This window comes from Pipistrellus hanaki (genome assembly GCF_964339955.1).
Source record: "Pipistrellus hanaki genome assembly, chromosome: 1".
NCBI classification, from domain to species: Eukaryota; Metazoa; Chordata; class Mammalia; order Chiroptera; family Vespertilionidae; genus Pipistrellus; species Pipistrellus hanaki.
Genome location: NC_140503.1, coordinates 209197494 through 209217855, shown reverse-complemented (window position 1 = coordinate 209217855; position 20362 = coordinate 209197494). Strand labels below are relative to the sequence as shown.

At 68.8% G+C, this 20362-nt stretch overlaps 3 protein-coding genes across 6 annotated transcripts in view; 2 read left to right on the top strand and 1 right to left on the bottom strand.

Annotated features, from left to right (window-relative positions):
* Positions 1-6864, top strand: part of HTT (huntingtin) — an 89456-nt gene extending 82592 nt beyond the window's left edge. For all 4 annotated transcript variants that reach the window (XM_084903631.1, XM_084903630.1, XM_084903629.1 and 1 more), the window contains 8 exons: positions 361-516; positions 2510-2700; positions 2811-2925; positions 3009-3222; positions 3488-3593; positions 5107-5269; positions 5459-5619; positions 6299-6864. In XM_084903631.1, the coding sequence (XP_084759757.1) occupies positions 361-516; positions 2510-2700; positions 2811-2925; positions 3009-3222; positions 3488-3593; positions 5107-5269; positions 5459-5619; positions 6299-6512 (1320 nt within the window). In that variant the 3' untranslated portion in view covers positions 6513-6864. The remainder of the gene's footprint in view (positions 1-360; positions 517-2509; positions 2701-2810; positions 2926-3008; positions 3223-3487; positions 3594-5106; positions 5270-5458; positions 5620-6298) is intronic.
* Positions 1-20362, bottom strand: part of LRPAP1 (LDL receptor related protein associated protein 1) — a 229491-nt gene that overhangs the window by 104353 nt on the left and 104776 nt on the right. The gene's annotated exons all lie outside the window — the stretch shown is intronic.
* MSANTD1 (Myb/SANT DNA binding domain containing 1) lies at positions 7010-18545 on the top strand. The gene is made up of 4 exons (XM_084865582.1): positions 7010-10306; positions 12737-13001; positions 15835-16110; positions 17741-18545. The coding sequence occupies exons 1-4, from the start codon at positions 10291-10293 to the stop codon at positions 17976-17978; spliced, it is 795 nt and encodes a 264-aa protein (XP_084721708.1). The 5' UTR covers positions 7010-10290; the 3' UTR covers positions 17979-18545.

Genomic DNA, 20362 nt, shown 5'->3' with positions numbered 1-20362 from the left:
CTGAGCGTCTGGGGAGACAGAGTCCCTGGCAAAGTGTTTATGTCTGAAACCACGTTCTTGCCGGGCTCTGAGCCTGACCTGCGCCAGGGAGCGGCCTGGGCTCCGGGGACGGACACACAAGGGCTTGGCCTGGTCCCGCTGCGGGCAGGCTCCTGAGGTCATGGCCGTCCCCGCTCCGCCCGCAGCGAGCACGCAGGCCTCCGTGAGGACGCCCCGCTGCGTGTGTCCCCACACTTGGGGTGGCCGGGGTTTGCGTGCCGGGGCAGAGGTGCCTGGAGCCTGTGGTCCCCGGGCTGGTTGGGGCGTGCCGGACGCCGGCTTCCTTCTCTGACGGCCGCTCCACCCGCGCCTCGTCCGCAGCTCCTCGTGGTGTCCGACCTGTTCACGGAGCGCAGCCAGTTTGAGATGATGTACCAGACACTGACTGAGCTGCGCAGGGCACACCCTTCGGAGGACGAGATCCTGCTGCAGTACCTGGTGCCCGCCACCTGCAAGGCGGCCGCCGTCCTCGGCATGGTGAGCGCGGCACGCACGGCGCCGTGGGGGCAGCGGCCGCCGGCAGGGTCCCCGGGAGCCGCCGCAGTGCCAGCCGGGGGCTCCCCTCGCTCTGGGCTCCGCGCCGTGGGGGTGCCGTGTGGGCGAGCTGCACTTGGGGCTCCTGTGCACCTTGGTCAGGTCGTCCCGGCGGTGTGTGCGCCCGGGGTGCTGCGGGCCCCTGCCTCCTATCGCCAGGCCCTCTCCGGACTACTCTGTCCTCGTCCCCTGCATTCCCACCACACAGTGGGTGCCAGCCCGTTTACAGGAGGGCGGACAGGCCTCTGGGGTCCCCCCCGATTCTGCGCCACACCCCCTTTCTGGAGAAACGCACACAGGGCGAGGCAGCGGCCACGGCCAGGTCAGAGGCGCGTCAGGCAGCCATCACCCCGCCAGCACTGCCCGGCCCCGGCCTGCCCTCTGGGGGCGCATCCGCTTCCTGAGGATCAGCCAGCCTGAGGCTGAGTTCGGACAGCAGAGGGTTAAACGGGCCAGCATTTCCCAGGCTCCTTTGCTGCTGGGCCATGTTCCTCTCTGAGGGAGTCTGTACACGCGGCACCTGCCAGGCAGACGTCCCAGAGAGGAAGGCAGCCTCCGAGGGGCGCACGGGAGAGCGTCAGCGCCGCCGCTGCCCTGCACCCCCCGGCTCGCCCTGTGTGTGCCCGCTCCGGCCCTGCCACCACCTGGTGCAGACGCTCCCCGGCAGCTCCAGCGGCTGCACTGGCCCTGGCCGTCCCCTCGGGCCATGCTCGGCCCCGCCTGTCTTGGGGCTGGTAGGCCCTCACCTTGAATCTTGCCCCTGGTGAGCGGAGGCTGAGGCCGGGGACCGGGCAGAGGGGTGAACCCACGCCCATGCCTGCTGCCTTCCCCACAGAACCCGCCCCTGTGGGCCCAGACGCCGAGCGGGTGTCCCCCATCCTGGGTGGCCTGGTGCCCCTGCGCGCCCCCTTCCCAGCTGCGCCCCGAGTGGGTTGTGGGAGCGCCGGAGCAGCTGCTCTGGGCGCCCTTTGTCTCGGAGGCTCTGAGGGTGCCGTTCCATTGTGGTTGTGTCTGAGCTCAGGCCCAGTCCCGCAGGCGAGTGCTGTGTCAGTAAATCAATCAGTGAGGATTGTTTGCAAAGAGCCCCACGGCCAGATGGTGCCCTGGGGACTCCTGTGCGGTGGTGCAGGGGCTGGGCTTCTCCTCCTGACGCACCAGCCCCTGCGCCCCTGCTGGAGCCTTCAGAGCGGAGGCCTGGGGGCGGGTGGAGGGTCCCTCGCTGGTCCAGCAGTCTGTGGGAGGAGCGAGGGAAGTCCTCGGTCACAGAAGGAGGCAGGGACACAATGCCTGTGGGGCCACACTGTCAGACAGCCTCCCGGGACCCCTAAGACTCGGCCGGCCGGGTCGCCTTCCCAGGGGATGGTCTGTGAACCACTGAGGCTGCTTCCCTGCACCTGCTCTCTGGGGGGTCTCACGCGGAGGCTCAGTGTAGGCTCCTCCTGACGTGTGTGATTAGGGTGCATAGATGACAGTGGGTCCAAAGAACTGCCTCCCGGGCTCCCCAAGCTCGGCTGTGATGTGCTGCAGTGACAGGACGCAGTCAGGGAGGGAGGGCGTTTGGGGACATGTCCACAGGAGACCAGGCTCAGCTTCGGAATCCCCTTCCGGAGTCACCTGGAGGCGCTGTTTCCGGGCAGTGTGTTGTAAACGCACAGAACCCTGCCCACCAGGGAGGCCCCACCTGGCCCGACCCAAACTCCAGACCCCGGAGGTGGGGGTCAGCACCCCCACACTGTCCACGCAGATGGCTGGGCACAGGCTGCCCCTTAGCAGTCGGCTGGGAGCACTCGCATACCCCGGGCTGGACGCCTGCCCAGGGCAGCCTGCACGCGCCCCCCCCCCCCCACCCCAGCGCCCAGCTCGGCAGTCAGCCTGCAGGCGAGCCCTAGCAGCCTCCTGCCCTCGAGGTCCAGCCCCTGCTTCTGCCCGGCTCCAGGACAAGGCCGTGGCGGAGCCGGTGAGCCGGCTGCTGGAGAGCACGCTCAGGAGCAGCCACCTGCCCAGCAGGATCGGGGCCCTGCACGGCGCCCTCTACGTGCTCGAGTGCGACCTGCTGGACGACACGGCCAAGCAGCTCATCCCCGTCATCAGCGACTACCTCCTCTCCAACCTGCGCGGCAGCGCCCAGTGAGTGCGGTGGAGGCGGGGGGGCGGGCCGGGCACAGCAGAGCCCGCGCACCGGGCCCCTCTCCTGGGCCGGGGTGCCCGCGTGACTGACCCGCTGCCCCCGGTTGCAGCTGCGTGAACCTGCACAGCCAGCAGCACGTGCTGGTGATGTGTGCTACCGCCTTCTACCTGGTCGAGAACTACCCTCCGGACGTGGGCCCGGACTTCTCCGCGTCCATCATACAGGTGACAGGCCTGGCGCCTCCCGTGGGGGACCCTGCGGGACGGACGGGAGCCAAGGCGGCCCTGACTCAGACCCCCTCTCTCAGATGTGCGGGGTGATGCTGTCGGGAAGCGAGGAGGCCACGCCGTCCACCGTGTACCACTGCGTCCTGCGCGGCCTGGAGCGCCTCCTGCTGTCCGAGCAGCTGTCGCGGCTGGACGCCGAGTCCCTGGTCAAGCTCAGCGTGGACAGGGTGAACGTGCACAGCCCGCACCGGGCCATGGCGGCCCTGGGCCTGATGCTCACCTGCATGTACACAGGTGAAGGGACGCGCCCCCGCCTCCCCCCCCCCCCCCCCCCCCCGTGTCTCCTGTCGCCGCTCCACGGGCCGTGGACCAGGTCCCCGAGGTTCTGGAGGGCAGTCCAGAGCCACGACCCCTGTCGTGTTGCCGCGCGGGGGTCACACCCTGGAGCCCAGGGCTCCCTCCTGTTCAGGCCGTCTCGGGCTCGCTGACCGCTGTGTGGCCTTGCGCCTCTGCGGACCCGGCAGCCTTTCAGGCCCTAGCAGTGCTGCCCTCGTTTCAGGGAAGGAGAAAGCCAGTCCCGGCAGAACCTCCGAGCCCGGCCCTGCCACGCCCGACAGCGAGTCTGTGATCGTGGCCATGGAGCGCGTGTCAGTTCTTTTCGACAGGTGAGCAGGGAAGCCCGCTTTCGTCCTCGTGGCCGCTACTCCGGAGAGGGCAGTGTTGGCCCTGGCACCGATGCGCCTCCCCTGAAGGCGGGCACACGGCAGTGGGGCCAGCGGGCACATGGAGGTGTGAGGAGGGCTGTGCAGTGACGGGACCTCCGCCAGCACCTGCTGCCTTTTGGGGAAGGCGTGGTCCCAGCAGGCTCACGCAGTGCCCGCAGGAAGGGAGGGTGTGTGGGCCCAGCATTGGCGTGGGTGGCAAGCAGGCAGGTCCTGAGAGAATTGGCTGCCTCTCCACACTGCGCCAGCTGGGTCCCTCGCTTGCCAGCTCTAGGGAACAGGCTCAGGACCGCATCGGACTTTGTCTAGTAGGGGTGTCGAACTCAATCAGAGAAGGGGCCAAAATCTAAAATCCAGCCTAAATCGTGGGCCGAATGGTTTACTGAACAGTCATAAACTGACAATGTCATAAACTGACAGCGGAGTGCAGTGATGACAGCGCGGTGCGGGCCACATTGCAAGGCCTGGCGGGCTGGATTTGGCCCGCGGGCCTTGTGTTTGACACATGTGGAGGGGCATGATGTGTATGGCCTTGGAGAGGCTGGTTCTGTCCCCGCGGCTGTCACATGGTCAGCTTGCCTGTCATAGTGTCAGCCTGGCCATCACGGGGTCAGCCTGCATGTCATGGGGTCAGCTTGCCTGTCATAGGGTCAGCCCGGCCATCACAGGGTCAGCTCGGCCATCACGGGGTCAGCTTGCCTATCACGGGGTCATCTTGCTCATCACAGGGTCATCTTGCCTGTCATGGGATCAGCCTGGCTGTCACATGGTCAGCCTGGCCCTCACAGGGTCAGCTTGCCCGTCACAGGGTTGGCCCGGCCATTACATGGTCAGCCAGTTGTCACATGGTCAGCAGGGCCCTCACGAGGTCATCCTTCCGATCATGGTGTCAGCCCACTTGTCACGTGGTCAGCACGGGGACACTGGCGGGCGGGAGGGATGGCCGGAGGGTGCTGCTATCTATGGGCGGCTGGTCGTTGGCACACCTGGCAGGAGGCACGGCCCGCAGCTTACACGGCGCCCGCTGGTGTGCACCTGAGGGTGAGCAGATGGCTCTCCCAGCGCCCAGAACGGTACCCCTTGAGGGCAGGTTCCGGGCCCACAGGGGGGTACCGGCAGGATGCGGATGGGTCCAGGTGAGGAGAGGAGGTCCCCGCGGACTGCAGGGCCACAGGTGAGGACGGGCGGAGAGGCCACAGAGGGGCAGTGCGTTCATCACGCGTCAGGTCTCCACTGCAGCACCACTGCCCGCCCCCCGACACCGCATGGCCTCACGCCCCTTCTGGAGCGTGTGGCCTTGCGTGGGGGGTGCCCCAAGCCTGGGCGCTTGTCTGCGGGTCACTCGTGAGGTCCTCAGTTAACATTCTAGGTGCCCGGAGACCCGCCTGGAGAGGCTCTGAAGGTCCCAGCGGGGCGTGGGGGGGGGGGGGCAGGCTGACGAAGCCCCTCCTTTCAGGATCAGGAAGGGCTTTCCCTGTGAAGCCCGCGTGGTGGCGCGGATCCTCCCTCAGTTTTTAGACGACTTCTTCCCTCCGCAAGACGTCATGAACAAAGTCATCGGGGAGTTCCTGTCCAGCCAGCAGCCCTACCCGCAGTTCATGGCCAGCGTGGTGTACAAGGTGAGGGCGGCGCCGGGGAGGGCGCACAGGCCCCAGCGGGGGACCTGGCTCAGAAGCCTGGGCGTCCCCTGCCGCCTGACATGCTGGCCAGTGGGTTTCCAGCGGCCTGCCTCTGCCCTTGAAGCCAGCACAGTGCCTGTTGAAGGGGTGCCCCTCCTGCGCCCCCTGACGCTCCGCCTCCCTCCGCAGGTTTTCCAGACCCTGCACAGCACGGGGCAGTCATCCATGGTCCGGGACTGGGTCATGCTGTCCCTCTCCAACTTCACACAGAGGACCCCCGTGGCCATGGCCGTGTGGAGCCTGTCCTGCTTCTTCGTCAGCGCGTCCACCAGCCCGTGGGTCTCTGCCATGTATCCTCCTGGGTCCTGGGCTGGGCGGACAGCCCTGCCTCCCGCCGCCCCCTCTCCTGTCCGGTCTGGGCTGCTGTCTGTGACTTCCACAGCCTCGCCTCTGCCAGACCCAGGTGTCAGGGTGCCATGACCGTGAGCTCCTGGAGAGCGAGACATGGACAGGCCCCAGAAAGCATGCTGACCACGGGCAGGAGAGGCAGGCCCTGCCCCTCGCCTGCACCGGTCTGTGCTGGTTCTCATTATCCTGTCGCTGTGCCCGTGTCCCTGGGGGAGGCTCAGTGGAGCTCCGGACCCACCCCCAAGTGCTGACTGCCAAGGGGGCGTTCCCGGAGCCTCTGCAGGGAGCGGGAGGGCTGGGCAGGGCGGCCTGGCGCTCCGCACTCTGAGGGAGCAGGGCTAGCAGGAGGCGCTCGCCGGCCGCATGGGGAGCCAGGCCAGGTAAGTGCTCGGAGGAGAGCGCCCCATTGCGCTGCCGGCCCCCTCTGCTGGGCAGAGCTGCTTCCCGGCCAGAGGAGGCAGCAGAGGGGAGGCCCGCTGGGAGCTGTCGGAGGTGGGAGGTGGCTGTGGGTGTGGCCCGGTCCACGGTCCTGCCCTGGCCTTGGGCTCCGGACCCTCTGGGCAGCTGAGACCCGCATGGGTTGGCGTCATGCTTGCACCAGGCTCCTTAACTCGCCGGCAGCCTGCCCCACGTCATCAGCAGGATGGGCAAGCTGGAGCATGTGGACGTGAGCCTCTTCTGCCTGGTGGCCGCCGACTTCTACCGACACCAGGTGGAGGAGGAGCTGGACCGCCGGGCCTTCCAGTCCGTGTTCGAGGTGGTGGCGGCGCCAGGAAACCCCTACCAGCGGCTGCTGGCTTGTTTGCGGAACGTTCACAAGCTCACCGCGAGCTGAGCGCGGGGCTCGGCGGCGGGTTCGGCGGGCTGTGCCCAGGAGGAGCTGGGCCGATGCGGGCGGAGCCTGCGCCCTGGCGGAGAGCGGGCGTGGCCGCGTGGCCGGCCTGCGTGGAGCTATAGTGCCGGATCGGGTGTGCACCTTCCTCCCCGGCCTCGCCGCGGTCAGGCGGCCAGGCTGCTGTCGCTCACGTCTGACGGCCGGCGGCAGCACGGGCGGGGCTGGGCCGTGTCCTGCTCCCGCGGGCGCGGGCGGTGGGCGGCGGAGCACGCTGGCCGGCGCCACGCTTCCCTTTCTCATTTTCTTCTCAGGACCTAAAAGTTTAATCTATCAGTAAAGAGATTAATTTTAAGGTGCCTTTCCACGCCGTGTGGTCTGCGCCGCTCGCCACAGCCCCTGGGCGCGCAGGCCTGTCCCCTCCCGCCACTGTCCGGCCGCTGCCGGCACCTGCCCCTCAGCACGTGGCGCCTTCAGGGCAACCTTCCCTCCCCCCGTTTCCACGCAGCTACGTCAGCTAGAGTGTGTGAGGGTCCGGTCAGACGCTGTCCGGGTCCCCGTCTCCCATGGAGGGCTCAGCTCGCCCCCTCCCGCTGGGCCTGTGCTCACCAGGCAGGCTCCGGAGGCTGGGCCCCTGGGTACCGGCTGCAGCATTGACGCCCTCTGGGTCGGGAGCGAAGCTTGGTGCCTTGGCAGGTGTTAGAGACCCAGCCCCTCCTCACGCCTGTGCGCGCCTCCTGGGGGGTGGGCTCTGCCTGGAGGGGCAGGGTGAGGCGGGGCCGGCAGTCACTGACCAGTGTGGCCCTCAGACGGCCGCCTCTACCCAGGCCCAGGCCCCTGGGCCAGCTTACTGTTCCAGCCCAGCGTGACCAGAACATCAGTGCAGATGGGACTGGAGAGCTGGGGCCTTGCCCAAGGAGCCTCAAGTGCGTGGGGGACTCTGCTTGCTGTCCTTCCAAACCGCCCCCCCCCAGGAACTCTGCCACCTCAGTCCCCGGAGGTGGACTGGCTGTTTGCTCCTCAGCTCAAGTGCAGTCAGGGTTCGAGGCGTTTCGCGTGGTAAGGGGAGGTCGCTTTGAAGCTTTCAGATGAGGACACAGGAGGCGCCTGGTTAGTGACCCTCCCCTGTGCACAGGCCGCGGGGGGCGGGAGGGCAGCGGGGCCAGGGTTTGCCCGTGGCCCACACGGGGGCTGTGGGCGTTCCGGCAGCCCCAGCGGCCCCGCGAGGCTCGGCCGAGTTTTGACGAAAGGTGAGAGCCACCCTCCTCCCTCGCTCACCTGGGCTCCATCTCTCATCCCGGCGGCTCCCCTAAGCGCCAGCTGGGGTGTGCGGTGGGTGGGAGAGAACGGGGTGCCTGTGGGGTTGGGACCGTTCCCCCAGGGCCACACCCTGGGCCACCGGGCGTGGCGCGCCTCAGGCACAGCCGGTCTGGGCAGCCGCTCCTGGCAGGAGCAGCGCTGGCCCAGTGCGTGTCCTCGCTGCGCGGTGAGCGTGTGCACACGCCTGTACTCACGTGTGTACGTCACGGCGCTCAGGCGCAAGGCCTCCGGAAGCCGCCCTCCAGCTCTCCGTAGAGCGGCCTGCCTCCCGGTCCCTGCGCTGCGCGGTGGAGCTGAGGCGGCCTCGCTCACCGGGCCCTGAGAGCCCCTTGGCTGTGCCGGACGACGGCGTTTAGTCTGCGCAGTCACACGAGAGCGGGCACCGGCGGGGGGTGGGGTGGTGCCTGCGAGGAGCATCAGGAAACGACGAGACCAGGTGGGCTGTGTGCGCGGCCCTGCAGCATGTCCACCGCCCCCCCCCCCCCCCACACACACACACCTGACCCCACCAAGTGCCTCCACTGAGTGCATCCACGCTGCCGCTGCCACTGCGCTTCTCCTGGCAGCGGGACCCGGAGGCCGCCGCAGCCCCACCCTGGCCTTCAGCGCCCGCTGCCCGGCTGGCTTTTGTGCTCCCGGGCCGCACTCTGAGCTGCAGGAGCAGCAGCGTGGCGCGAGGGGTCGGTGTGGAGCTCCGGATTCTGGGGGTGTGGCACCGGCTTCCTCTGCACGCCTACTTCCTTCCTCCAAGTGTCCTCACGGGGCTTTGTCCCTCCCTCGGTGGTGAGGGCCCCAACCAGAACCGAGGCCGCCGGCCTGGGCCGTGTTCTGTCCCGGAGGCAGGGGTGCTGGCTCAGCGGGACCAGGAGCACCGCACTGTCCGGCGGCCTCCCACGAGGCCTGTGCACCCTCAGCACGGAGGGAGGGGCCTGCTCAGATGGCGGTGGCAAGGGAAGGTGGCAAGGGAAGGTGGCCTGGACAGTCCGGGCCTTGCTCCCTGCCAGCCTGTCGCTTCCTAATGAGCAGAAGGTACCTCCTTACCCCAAGTGCTGCTGGGAGCAGCCTGCCCTGGCCAGCCACTGCAGTCCCGCTGTGGCCCCAGCCATCCCCAGCACCCGCCGCGGCCCTGGCCCCCGCTGCAGCCACCCTCCACTGCTCCCCGCCCCCCGTCCACCTCCAGACCCCGCTGCAGCCCCAGCCACTCCCAGCCCCCGCTACGGGCCCGCCCCCCCCGGCCCCCGCTGCAGCCACCCACCACCACCCCCCGGCCCCCGCCCACCCCCAGCCCTTGCTGGCCATCACAGGGGTGTGGCTGGAGCTCGGTGGGCTGCAGCACAGTGGCCATTGGTGGTTCAAGCCAGCACCGGGGTCAGCAGGGCAGTGATGGGCGCATCCTGGAGCCTGCCCGGACCTATCTGCTTCTGGAAGGGGAGGAGAGGGGGAGGGAGAGGCATCTTGTGTTTGAAACGGCTGCAGACCTGCATGTATGAATTAAAGGAGGTCAAACTGAGCTGTGTGCGGCCTTTGCTCCTGGAATCCTGGACTGCTGAGGGGCCGAGGTGCACTGAGTGCTGCTGGAGCAGCCCCGGGGGAGCACGTGGCCCGCGGACCGCAGGCGCCGCTCAGGGGTGTAAAGCAGTCACACGGGCCGTGGGTTTCGGCACAGAGTCTGCTTCCACGTTGGCCTGGGGGGCGGAAGGGGCGGAGGGCCCGGCTTTCCAGCTCTTCAGCCCGGCTGGCCCCTCCGCCTGGTTGGCTGTCGGCACCCGTGCGCTGGGCTGTGGCGTCCCCAGGACCGCGGCCTTGAAGTCTGTTCGGTGCCTGGGCCCGTGTGTGCTCGCCAACCTGCACAGAGAGCCGGGCTGTGAGCTGAAGGCCCGTGGCCACACCAGGCTCCGGCCACCCCAGTGGCTCTGAACCTCTGCGTCTGTGTCCCCTGGGCCCGTGGCCTCGCCCTTCAGAGCCGCCTAATCGGCCCTCCCCTGGCCAGGCCGGCCGGCCCCGCCTGGCACGCCGTTGTTCCGGGAAGCCAGGTCCGGGGGCAGCGGCGGCCGAGCCCCGTGAGCAGCCTGTCTGCTGGAAGCCACGCCACTGCGGCCGAGGGCAGCCCTGCTCTCAGAGGAAGCCCCGCCTCAAACTGCGATCCGGGGGCCCCTGGTGTGGGAGGGAGGGAGCCTCAGGGCCTGGCCCACCCCGGCCCACCCGGTCCCTGGGCAGCCGTGGTGTGCCGCCAGGCCGGGGCACAAAGGGCACTGCTTGGTGGAGCCACCGAGGCTAGGGAAGCCAGGCGCAGCCCCCGGTGCCCACGGCCTTCCGGCTCTGCCGGCTCTGCCCTGGGCTCCCGGGGCAGCCCCTGTTGCTGAGCTCCGCACAGACCCCCCTTCTCCCGCAGGTGCAGCTGGACGCCTGGCCCCCGCCCTCTGCCTCCCCCTCCCGCAGAGTCTGAGGGTCCCAGCAGGCCATGCAGCTGTGCCCAGGTACGGAGGCCCCGGCAGAGGACAGGCCAGCTCCTGGTCTCTGGGGCTCGCTGTGTCCACTGACACCTGCAGAGGAACAGCCGGCTTCAGCCTCAACCCGAGCCCCGGACCCGCCCGCTGGAGTCCCCGGTGCCCCGGCCCTGAGCCAGGGAGTGACGCCTGTGGGTCCACTGCTGCCCGGAGGCATCGGGACCGGCAGCAGCCCTGGTGGTAACCCCGGCCAGGGACCCGGGGTGGCAGCACGTCCTGACAGCACCCGCCGGCCCCGGCCAGGCAGCCCCAGCCTCTGCTCTCCCGGGCCCCGCGCCCACGTGCTGAGGGCGAGGTGAGGCCGCCGCGGGCCGGGCCCGTTGGGAAAGGCGCTCCGGCGGCTGAGGCCAACCCAGGCCCACTGAGAAGTGCACATCCTTCGCCCGAGGGGTGGGACTTCCTGGAGGGAGTGGGCTTCTAGTCACTCACCACTCACTGCAACGCCCCTGAGCCGGTGCCCAGTGCCAAGGCCCAGGGGAGGGTGGCAGCCGGGAGCCATCTTGGGGGTGCGACAGGGCCAGGCGGTGGTTTCCCCATGACCCCAGTGACCCCCTGAGGCCCAGAGGGCGGGGCTCCTGCTGGGAGCTGGTGGCAGGACCAGGCCTGACCCAGGAGCCTGCTCTGAGGTCGCCCCCTGCCGCTGCCCTTCCAGCTGTGACTGAAGGGAGCGGGCACCCCAGCTGCTGCCCCGTCCCAGCACCTCCCTGACTCAGGCCACTGCCAGAGCCCTGCAGTGCCAGGCGGGGAGCTGGGTGGCATAGGGCTCCTCACGGCCAGCAGGGCCATGGCAGGGACCACGGCTTCTCCGCGCTGTCCTCACAGCTCCCTGCCCGTGGCCCATGGCTGCCCCGGGCACCTGAGCCAGCTCCTAAGTCCACCTTCCCGAGACACAGCCTCACCGCCTCACGGTGCCCTCCCCTGGAGGTCAGGGTCTGTCCCCTGGCCTCAACAGGCTAGCCCCTGTCACATCCTCACAGGCCTGAAGGAGGGGTGGGTCCCCCAGCCCTAGACCCAGCCAGCCAGCAGCCACCGGTCTGAGGCCGCCCAGGAGGCGGTGACGGAGCCTTGGCTGGGCCACAGCAGTTGGCATCGGCTGCTCCGTGGTGCAGAGGAGCCTGCCAGCCGGCGGGGGCCACACCCAGCCCGGCCCCTGCCTGCAGGTGACCTCACGTCTGTAAAGCCGGTGTTAACAGAGCTGGTCTCCCTCACACACGTGTGGAGGGTCCACGCAGAAGGCACACGGGACAGCGTGTAGGACGGAGCCCGCACCCGGGTGCTCAGTGCTCCTCAGCGTTGTCTCGTGGGGTCTGACCGGGGCCACGCAGCTGGAGGGAGGAGACCAAGCAGCTGGCTCATTGGCTCCGTCCCAGGAGGGGGAGGGGAGAAGGACCACAGTGCAGTGGGAGCACTTCCGAGAGGAGATGGGGTCAGAGCAGGTTTGAAGGATGAGGAGGAGTTCGCCAGTGAGAGCAAAGGCGAGTCTAGGCTACTGGGGCGGGGTGGGTCCGATCATCCGTTCACCACCTTTCTCAGGAGCCTTGCCGGCCCTTCCTGTGGGTCTGGGGATGCAGGAGGAAGGCTGGGCTGGTGCCAGCTCAGTGTGGCCGGGGCCATAGTGGAGCTGCCCAGGGCAGAGGGTCCCCCACACCGGCTCCCAGCTCCTCTCCGGCCCCAAGAGCGGTCCTGGTGCCTCAGCCCACCCGTCACCCTGGCCGGGCAGCAGCCCCTGCAGGAGGGAGACGGCCTGGGGTGCCATGTGCATTCCCCACTGTAAGGCGTGAGCGTGTGGTCCGGGCCGCTGTGTGTGGGGAGGGGGCGGCCTTGGGAGAGGAGCCGAGGCATGTCCCTGAGGGTGTCTGCTCCTTGTCCCCTCCCCCTTCATGCCCGTCTCTGCCCGCCTCTCCACCTGTCTCCTCAGTCTCCATCCCCCTCTCCGCCTGCCCCGTCTCCGGTCTTGTCCCACCCCCATCCTGGGCTCTCTGGGCTGCGGCCTGCGTGGGCCTGCGTGGGCCAGGGCTGCAGCCCAGCTCCCACCTCTCGGGAGTAGGTGGCCTGTGTGGCCGTGGCCATGGAGGCCTGGCGGCTGGCTGGGCCGGGCGGGGCGGAGGCAGGGCCGGGACCTGGGCCGCGGTGTCGGCCCGGCCCGCCCGCTGCAGTATTGATGGCCCGTCACGGCGGCCCCGATTCCTGCGCTTTCAGTTAAAAGGTTTCTGTTGTTGTAGCTGATGCAGTTGCTCTGTTGCTATGGAAACGTGACATCAAAATGACGTTTCCCGTTTAAAAGCTTTTAACTAAATTCCTGCCTGTCAGATGTAGGCCCCATTTTGAGCACGGAGCTGCCTTCCCAGAGCCGGGCTCGTCCGCGGCGCCGGCCGGCCCCTGAGCGCCCGCTCCCCGCAGGCGCCGCCGGCATGGCCGCGGCCGAGGTGCCCGGCTACCTGGTATCCCCGCAGGCGGAGAAGCACCGGCGCGCCCGCAACTGGACCGACGCCGAGATGCGCGGCCTCATGCTGGTCTGGGAGGAGTTCTTCGAGGAGCTGAAGCAGACCAAGCGCAACGCCAAGGTGTACGAGAAGATGGCCTGCAAGCTGCTGGCCATGACGGGCGAGCGCCGGCTGGGCGAGGAGATCAAGATCAAGATCACCAACATGACCTTCCAGTACAGGTAGGCTCCGGCCGCCTGCCCTCGGCCCCACCGGCCCGGCCGGAGCCTGCTGGCCCGGCGCAGGCTGGCACCACGGCAGGTGTTGGGGTGCTGCTAACGGGGAAACTGAGGCCGAGGAAGAAGGAGGCTCGGCTCCGGGCCTGTGAGTCCCGCCCGGTCCTGACGCTCAGTCGTTGGCAGTGTCCACTGCGGCCACTGTGACCTCAGGGTCAGGGAGCCCTGAGCTCGGGGGGGGGGGGGGCGCTCGTGGGAGGGGCCTCGTTGTGGGAGGAAGAGGTGGAGCCAGCTCCAGGTGGCCCTGCCCCGGCAGCCTGGGGGGAACGGCACGGTGGGTCAGGGCACAGACAGGGTCTGAGGGGGTGGGGGGGCAGAGGCATTGTCCAGGGAGGGAGCCAAGCGTGGCCCACGGGCCCAGCACCTTGGGGTCATGCTGCCCAGGCCTGTCTGCAAGGGGCACAGTGTGGAAAGGGTCATGGTCAGGGTGAAGGTCACCGGCTGATGGAAGGTCGCAGACCGGCCCGGGTCTTGCTGACGAAAGTTAAGCAGGAGCTGGGAGCCATGGGGGCAGCGCCATGTGCCTGGAGTCCTGTGGGCACCTGTGCAGGGCTGGGCCTGGCTGCCCCCGAGCCTGGCAGTGCCCAGGACGTGAGGGGCTGTCCTGGGTGGGCCCGCTGGTCCCGGCCCTGCGGCCTCCTGGGCCTGGTGGCCGCTGGGCAGGGAGCAGCGGGGTGGCCAGGCCGTGCAGACTGGCCCTGCAGGGTGGCCCCAGGCACCGTGAGCCGCACTTAGGGGGGTCCACCCCCCTATAGGCGGGAGGTTGGAGGTGTGCGCGGGCTCCTCGGGCCCTGGCCCGCGAAAGGCTGTTTCCACTGCATTAGCTGAGCGTTCTGTGGCCCAGTCAAAAGGCCCTTTCCGACCCCAGGCAGGCCCCGCCAGGGCGAGCCGAGGTCAGAGGCAGGGAGTCACTTAGTGAAGGGTTGATGGCGGCGCTCGGGCTCCCATGGGGTCTGGGTGATCCGTTATCTACCAGGAAAGCCTCGGTCCCAGGGGAGGGATTCGGTTCGATCCTGGAGGTGGAGGGCATGTCAGGCAGCCGCAGGGAGGTGCAGCTGAGCAGGCACCTGGGGCCGGCGGGCACGGAGGCTGGGGTGTGCACAGGCTGCACGGGTTGTGCCGCATCCTCCATGCGGTGCCTCTCAGCTCCTGTCGCCAGGGAGAAACTGAGGCCAGAGCAGGCGAGAGCCCGGGCTGCACGGCCCTGAGCGGGGACCAGGTGGCTCATTCTCTACCCCCTCCCAGAGGCTGCCCTTATTTGCTCGCAGTCGCTCTTTGCATATTGAGGCTCAGGCTAAGGTCGCCTGGGGGGCTTCCACGCAGTATGGTTTGCTCAGCGTTCAGGGGCCTCCCGTGCTGGGGGCAGCCTTTCCTTTTTCCTCCAAGGAGCGGGCTGGCTTGAGGGGGTCTCGGGCTAGAGGGGCGCCTGGGTGAAGGCTGGGTTTGGGTCTGCCCGACCTCCAGGGAATGGAGGGGGTCCCGTGGCTGGGAAGACAGCAGCCATGCTCTGCCACACGTGATCTGTCCATGGCGTCTGGCGGGGCAGTGTTCTGCTGAGACAGCCTCTGCTCACCTCCCTGAGCCACGGCCCCTCATTGTCTGGTTGTGCTGTGGACGGGGGCGGCTCGCTCAGATGGCCAGGCCATTTCCAGCAGCCAAGAGCCACACCCCGGTGGGGAGCCCCTGGGGGAGATGGGAGCCCCCCACAGGGCACTCCAACAGCAAGGTCTCCCGCGCCAGAGCAGCGTGGGCGGGCCTGGGGCACAGGCCGAGGCAGGGCCAGGGAGCTGTGGAGCGCAGGAAGCACAGAGTCCCCTGCCCACCCACTGGGGCTTCTTTCTGGCTTGGCCTTGGCTGCCAGCTCTCCGGGGGGCCCACCTCCCTGGCCCTGAGCTCCGGGGCTGGCCTAGGCCAGGGCCTGTCTGCAGGGCGGGCAGGACGCTGGGCTGTGGGGGCTCGGGCCCGTGGTGGGCGGAGCTGGGCTGTGTAGCCTCTTGGCCTGAGGTCTGAATGGAGATGAGAGATGTCGGGCAGTGTGAGCAGGGGCCTGCCTGGCCCAGCCCAGCTGCCTCCTGGCACCTTCTGCCAACATGGTACCTGGACGGCCCGCTGTTCGCCGGGCATCGGGCATCGTCCCACTAAGCCTTCCTACAGCCATGTGAGGAGCTCGCGGTGATCACCCCCATTTTACTGATGTGAACATGGAGGCTCAGAGAGGTCAATGCACCTGCCCAAGGTCACACAGCAAGGTGGCAGCTCGAGACACAGACTCAGATCAGCCGGACGCCGAGGCCTGTGCCCTTAGCGCCTGTGGGTCCCGCTCAGCATCGAAGGGCCCCGAGATGCCCCTTCGCGCCCCGAGGCGGCCTCTCCAGAAGCACACGGCGTCCTGTTGCGCCCGGTGTCGGTGTGGCACGTGTCCCATTCCTCGGGTGTGCCCGGCTTGTACTGCATGGCGGTGTTTACCGCGCTGACCCGCCGGCAGTGCTCGCTCAGCAGGGAGCTTAGACCCGCAGCAGGCGAGCGGGACGATGGCGATGCTTCGACCGCGCCGCCCTGCGGCTTTTAGCGTCCGAGGCCGCGTAGGTCCCGTGTTCGACTTCTTCCCGAGCCCAGTGCACCCGGCCCTGCGGCCGGTCTTCCTGGGGAGGCCTGTCGGCCCAGGAGCGCCGCCGCCCGCGCCACGGGCCCGGCCCCGGAGCCGCGCTGCCTGCCAGGGGCCGGCGGCCGGGCGGGGCAGGCTGTCTCTCACACTCCGCTCTTGTGTGTCTCGTTGCAGGAAATTAAAATGCATGACAGATAGCGAGTCCGTCCCGCCCGACTGGCCCTATTACCTAGCCATTGATAGGATTCTGGCCAAGGCCCCCGAGTCCTGTGATGGCAAACTGCCGGACGGCCAGCAGCCGGGGCCCTCCACGTCCCAGACCGAGGAGTCCCTGTCGCCGTCGGCTAAGTCCACCCCTCTGTACTTACCGTATAACCAGTGCTCCTACGAAGGCCGCTTCCAGGACGACGGCTCCGACAGCTCCTCCAGCTTACTGTCCCTTAAGTTCAGGTAGTGTGCGCCCTTCTCCTGCCCCGCAGGAGGGCTGAGAGCGGCCAGGGGGCACAGGGGGGCGGGTTTTGAAGGGTGCATAGGAGTTGGCCAGTTGAGATGGGGAACAGGAAGTGTTCTCGTGCTGGCGGGCTACAGAGGGCGGCCCTGCAGGGAGGCACACAGACCCTGCGCGGCGGTCCTGACACAGGCGGCTGTGTCTCCGGCTGCGTCGCTGTTGAGCTGTGTGGGAAGGTCATAACCTCTCTGGGCCTCCGTCTCCCTCGGTAAACGGGAAAGTCCGTGGCTTCTCTGCAGGCATCTGGGAGTGTCAGAGGAGAGGGCACACGCAGGCCAGGGCCTGGCACATGGAGGAGCGCCAGGTGCGCCCGCCCTGCCTGCCCCGCTGCCTCTGCTTCCGGCCCCCTGGGCCCCAAGCGGGCCCCGCCCGGAGTCCCCTTCCCATCAGGAGAGGTGCGGGCTGAGCCTCCAGGGTCCTCTAACCTGGCTGCTGTGGGTACGCCCCTCGCCTCTGCTGTCTGTCACATGCTTCCTGCCACGTGACTTGGCCACGGGGATGTCACCGACAGCCACGAGGAGACTCAGCCTGTGGTGTGGGGCTGGGAGAGCCAGAGGAGGGGACCTGGGGGTGGGTTTCCGAGGGTGAGTAGGAGTTGGCCAGTTGGAAAGGAGAACAGGAAGTCTGGATCTGAGCCATGGCCCTGGCCCTCCCAGCTCCAGAGTTCAAGTCTGCCATGGTGGGGGGCAGAGGGGGTATCGGGGGCCTTCAGTGCTAACACCGGTGGGAGAGCGCCCGTTCCATTCGTCCGGTGCCCCTTGCTGGCGGGATTTCTCCACAAAGACCCCGGGCAGAAGCGCCTTTGCCGACAGCCAGGCCTCGGCAGCAGGCAGCCTGAGTCCGGCCCGCCGTTCCCGGACCGAGCCCTGTTCCCAGACACCGCTGCTCCGGGATGGGGGCGGGCCCTGCGCTCTGCGCTCGCCCTGAGGCTGGCGGTCGCTGTTCCACTCAGGAGCTGGGGGCAGGGCAGGGCCCGAGGGTACGGTGAGATTGGGCAGCTCCCTGCCCACAGTGGAGGTCGGTTCCACCAGGGGTGCCCCACCCCTCAGCAGAGAGCCCGCCTGTGGGATTCCTCCGTGCCCTCTCCCAGGCGCCTGCCCTCCTGCCTCCCACCCCAGGCCCAGGTGGCTGGGGCATGACGGGGCCCAGGCCCCAGGCCCTCTCTCCCTCGGCCTCAGTTTCCCCATCTGCCCAAGGCCAGCAGGACTGGTGGTCTCTGGCTTCACAGGGGAGCCACACCGCCCAGCACCCCTCCCACCCAGCCTTCCTCCTCTCTCCCTGGGCGGCCTCCACCCCGAGCCCCCCAGCCCCCAGCTCAGTGCATTTGGGGGTGTCCTCTGGCAGGGTGTCCCCGCCCTCCCAGGCTCAGGGGACTTGGGGGTCCTGTGATCGAGCTGCTGGGTCCCTGTGGACGGCCGGGCCCGTGGCCCCATGGCCCTTTCACTGTCCCGGACGCTGAGCGCTGAGCGGTGGCCGAGCTCCCTGGGCCTCGGTCTGCCCGGCCCGGTGGGTCCCCGGAGGGTCGGGCCATGCCGGCTCCAGGGCCCGGCTCACCGCTCGCTGTGCCCGCAGGTCCGAGGAGCGGCCGGTGAAGAAGCGCAAGGCGCCGGGCGCGTTCCGCAAGCGGAAGCTGCGGCTGCTGGGGGCGATGCTGGAGGAGCAGCGGCGGCTGAGCCGTGCCGTGGAGGACACCTGCCGCGAGGTGCGCCGCGTGCTGGACCAGCAGCACCTGCTCCAGGTGCAGGGCCTGCAGCTGCAGGAGCGCATGATGAGCCTGCTGGAGAAGATCCTCGCCAAGCCCAGCGGCTAGCCGGCCCGCCCGGCCTGCGCCCCCGCCGTGGACCGGAGGCACCGGCCAGGGCCCCCGCGAGAACGTGTGCCCGCACGCTCCACCGCGTCCCCGCCGACCACACCTGGAACTCGGATCTACGCGTGTGTCTCTCCCCGAGGGAGCACAGCCCGCCGTCCTGGACAGGCGCAGCCCAGGCTGGGCTGGTCCAGAGCCCGCAACGCGGACAGCGGCTCTCCTCACCCTCCCCTGCCTGCCCTGAATGCCCGCGGACACTGAGGGGGACCCCCTGCCCTGAATGCCCGCGGACACTGAGGGCCCCCCTACCCTGAACGCCCCCGGACACTGAGGGGGACCCCCTGCCCTGAATGCCCCGGACACTGAGGGGGACCCCCTGCCCTGAACGCCCCGGACACTGAGGGGGACCCCCTGCCCTGAATGCCCCGGACACTGAGGGGGACCCCCTGCCCTGAACGCCCCGGACACTGAGGGGGACCCCCTGCCCTAAATGCCCCGGACACTGAGGGGCACGGGCCAGCCCGGGGCGTGGGGCTGGGCCGCCCCCTCGGTGGGAATAATAAAGGAACCCTCCGGCCACGGTCCCTCCCGTTCACTCTGGGCAGACGAGGCCGACACAGGCCTGTCCTCATGGGGCTGGGGTCAGAGCAAACAGATGTGACTGAGGAATAAACACGTGGGATGTGATCGTGGGCAGGGCGGTCGGTGGCCCATGAGAGAGGCTGGACTCAGCTGGGAGGCGGCAGGGGAGTGGGGGGCAGGGGGCAGAGGAGGGACTGGCGGGGAGCTGCCTCAGAGCCTCCGTTCCAGCCAGTGGCGGCCTTTCTAGAAGCTCCTCGACTCCTTGGGCTCCGGGCTCTGGTTGCAAAGGAGGCTGGGTACTGAGTGCCTCCTGCCTGGGCACTGGCACGCTGCTGCCCAGGCCACAAGTTCTGAGTGACATGGAGGGGGCTAGTGGCGGGCACCCTGGTGTGACTTCTGGTCTGGAGAGTCCCTCTGGCTGCGTTGGGTCATCTGCTGGGGGCGGGGAGGGGGCCAGGAGCTGCCGTGGACACCGGGGCCCGAGCCAGTCAGGCGGTCATCCAGGCTACGGAGGTCACTCAGCCTGGCAGAGGTCACCAGGGGTGCGGAGGTCACTTAGCCAGGCAAAGGTCACCTCCCTGGCCCAGCCACTCCTCCTTCCATGGCCCAGCTTGTCACACTGTGGGTGCCCTCAGATGACAAGGTGGAGGTCACTAGGGGTGCGGAGGTCACCGGGGGTGCAGAGGTCACCAGCTGGGTGGCAGGACCCCTCCCCAGCCCCGCGCACGGGCACAAACCCTGCTGTGGCTGGGCCCTGGCCTGGGAACTCTCTGTCTCCAGGGCGTGCCCGTCCCCACCAAGGCCAGTCCGGCCGCCACGTGAGGTCGCTGTGCCGTGGCCGGGAAGGGACGCCTGTGCCCCGGCACGGCTGTGACTGGCTCGGGCCCTCCCGCCTCCACAGGTCACCGTGTGACCGACACGGCCCCGCTGGCCGGCCAGGCGTGTGCGTGGCCCACCGGGGGTCAGTCCTCCCCCGAAACGCCCATGTGGCCTAGCGCCGTGGCCGTGGCCGGGCCTGCTCCTCACGCCTCCCTGTGCTCAGCGGCAGCGGCTGAGGTGGGGGGCCGCGGCGGGAGGGCTGCGGTTGGGGTGGGTGGGGAGCAGCAGGGAACATGGAGGCCCAGTGGGTCTGGGTCGCTGGTGCTGTGAGCGCGGCCTCACGCTGGGGTGCTGAGGGCACAGCCGGTCCTCGTCTGTCTCTGATGGTGCCGCCCAGGGGCTCAGGACCAGACGGTACCGGACGATCCTCCCTCCTGGCACCGCGGGGCCCTGCCGTCTGGGAGCCGTGGCGCGCAGAGGGCGGGACTGGCTCACCTGAGGGGGACCTGGGCACCCATCCCCCTCACCCGCCTCCCTGGCCCCGCCACTCCTCCTCCCACGGCCAGCGTGCCACACTGTGTCCTCCGTCCGCACGAAGGTGCCTCCCTCCTCGCCCAGGCCTGCACCCCCCCTCGCTTCCCGCCTCCTGTGAGCGACCCGCACGTTCTGCCGGAGCAGCGCAGCTCGGGCACAGCTGGCATCGCCCGCAATTATCCTTAAATTACAGGGACCATTTTAATTCCCGATAATTTGAAATATCAACTGCAGCTCGAGCTTTGAAACGAATGGAATTCTAATGGGCAGCTGCTTAGCTTACAGCCAAGAAAAGGAATGCTGCGGAGCCGCCGCTGAGCCCACCCCGCGCAGGGCAAGTGGGTTTGGGGCGATGGGCCTCGCCCCTTAGGTGGGGTTGGACCTGCATCCCAGACTTGGGGCCCCACGGCCGGCGTATCTTCCTGATCGTGCAGCCTGGCCCGGGCCCGCTG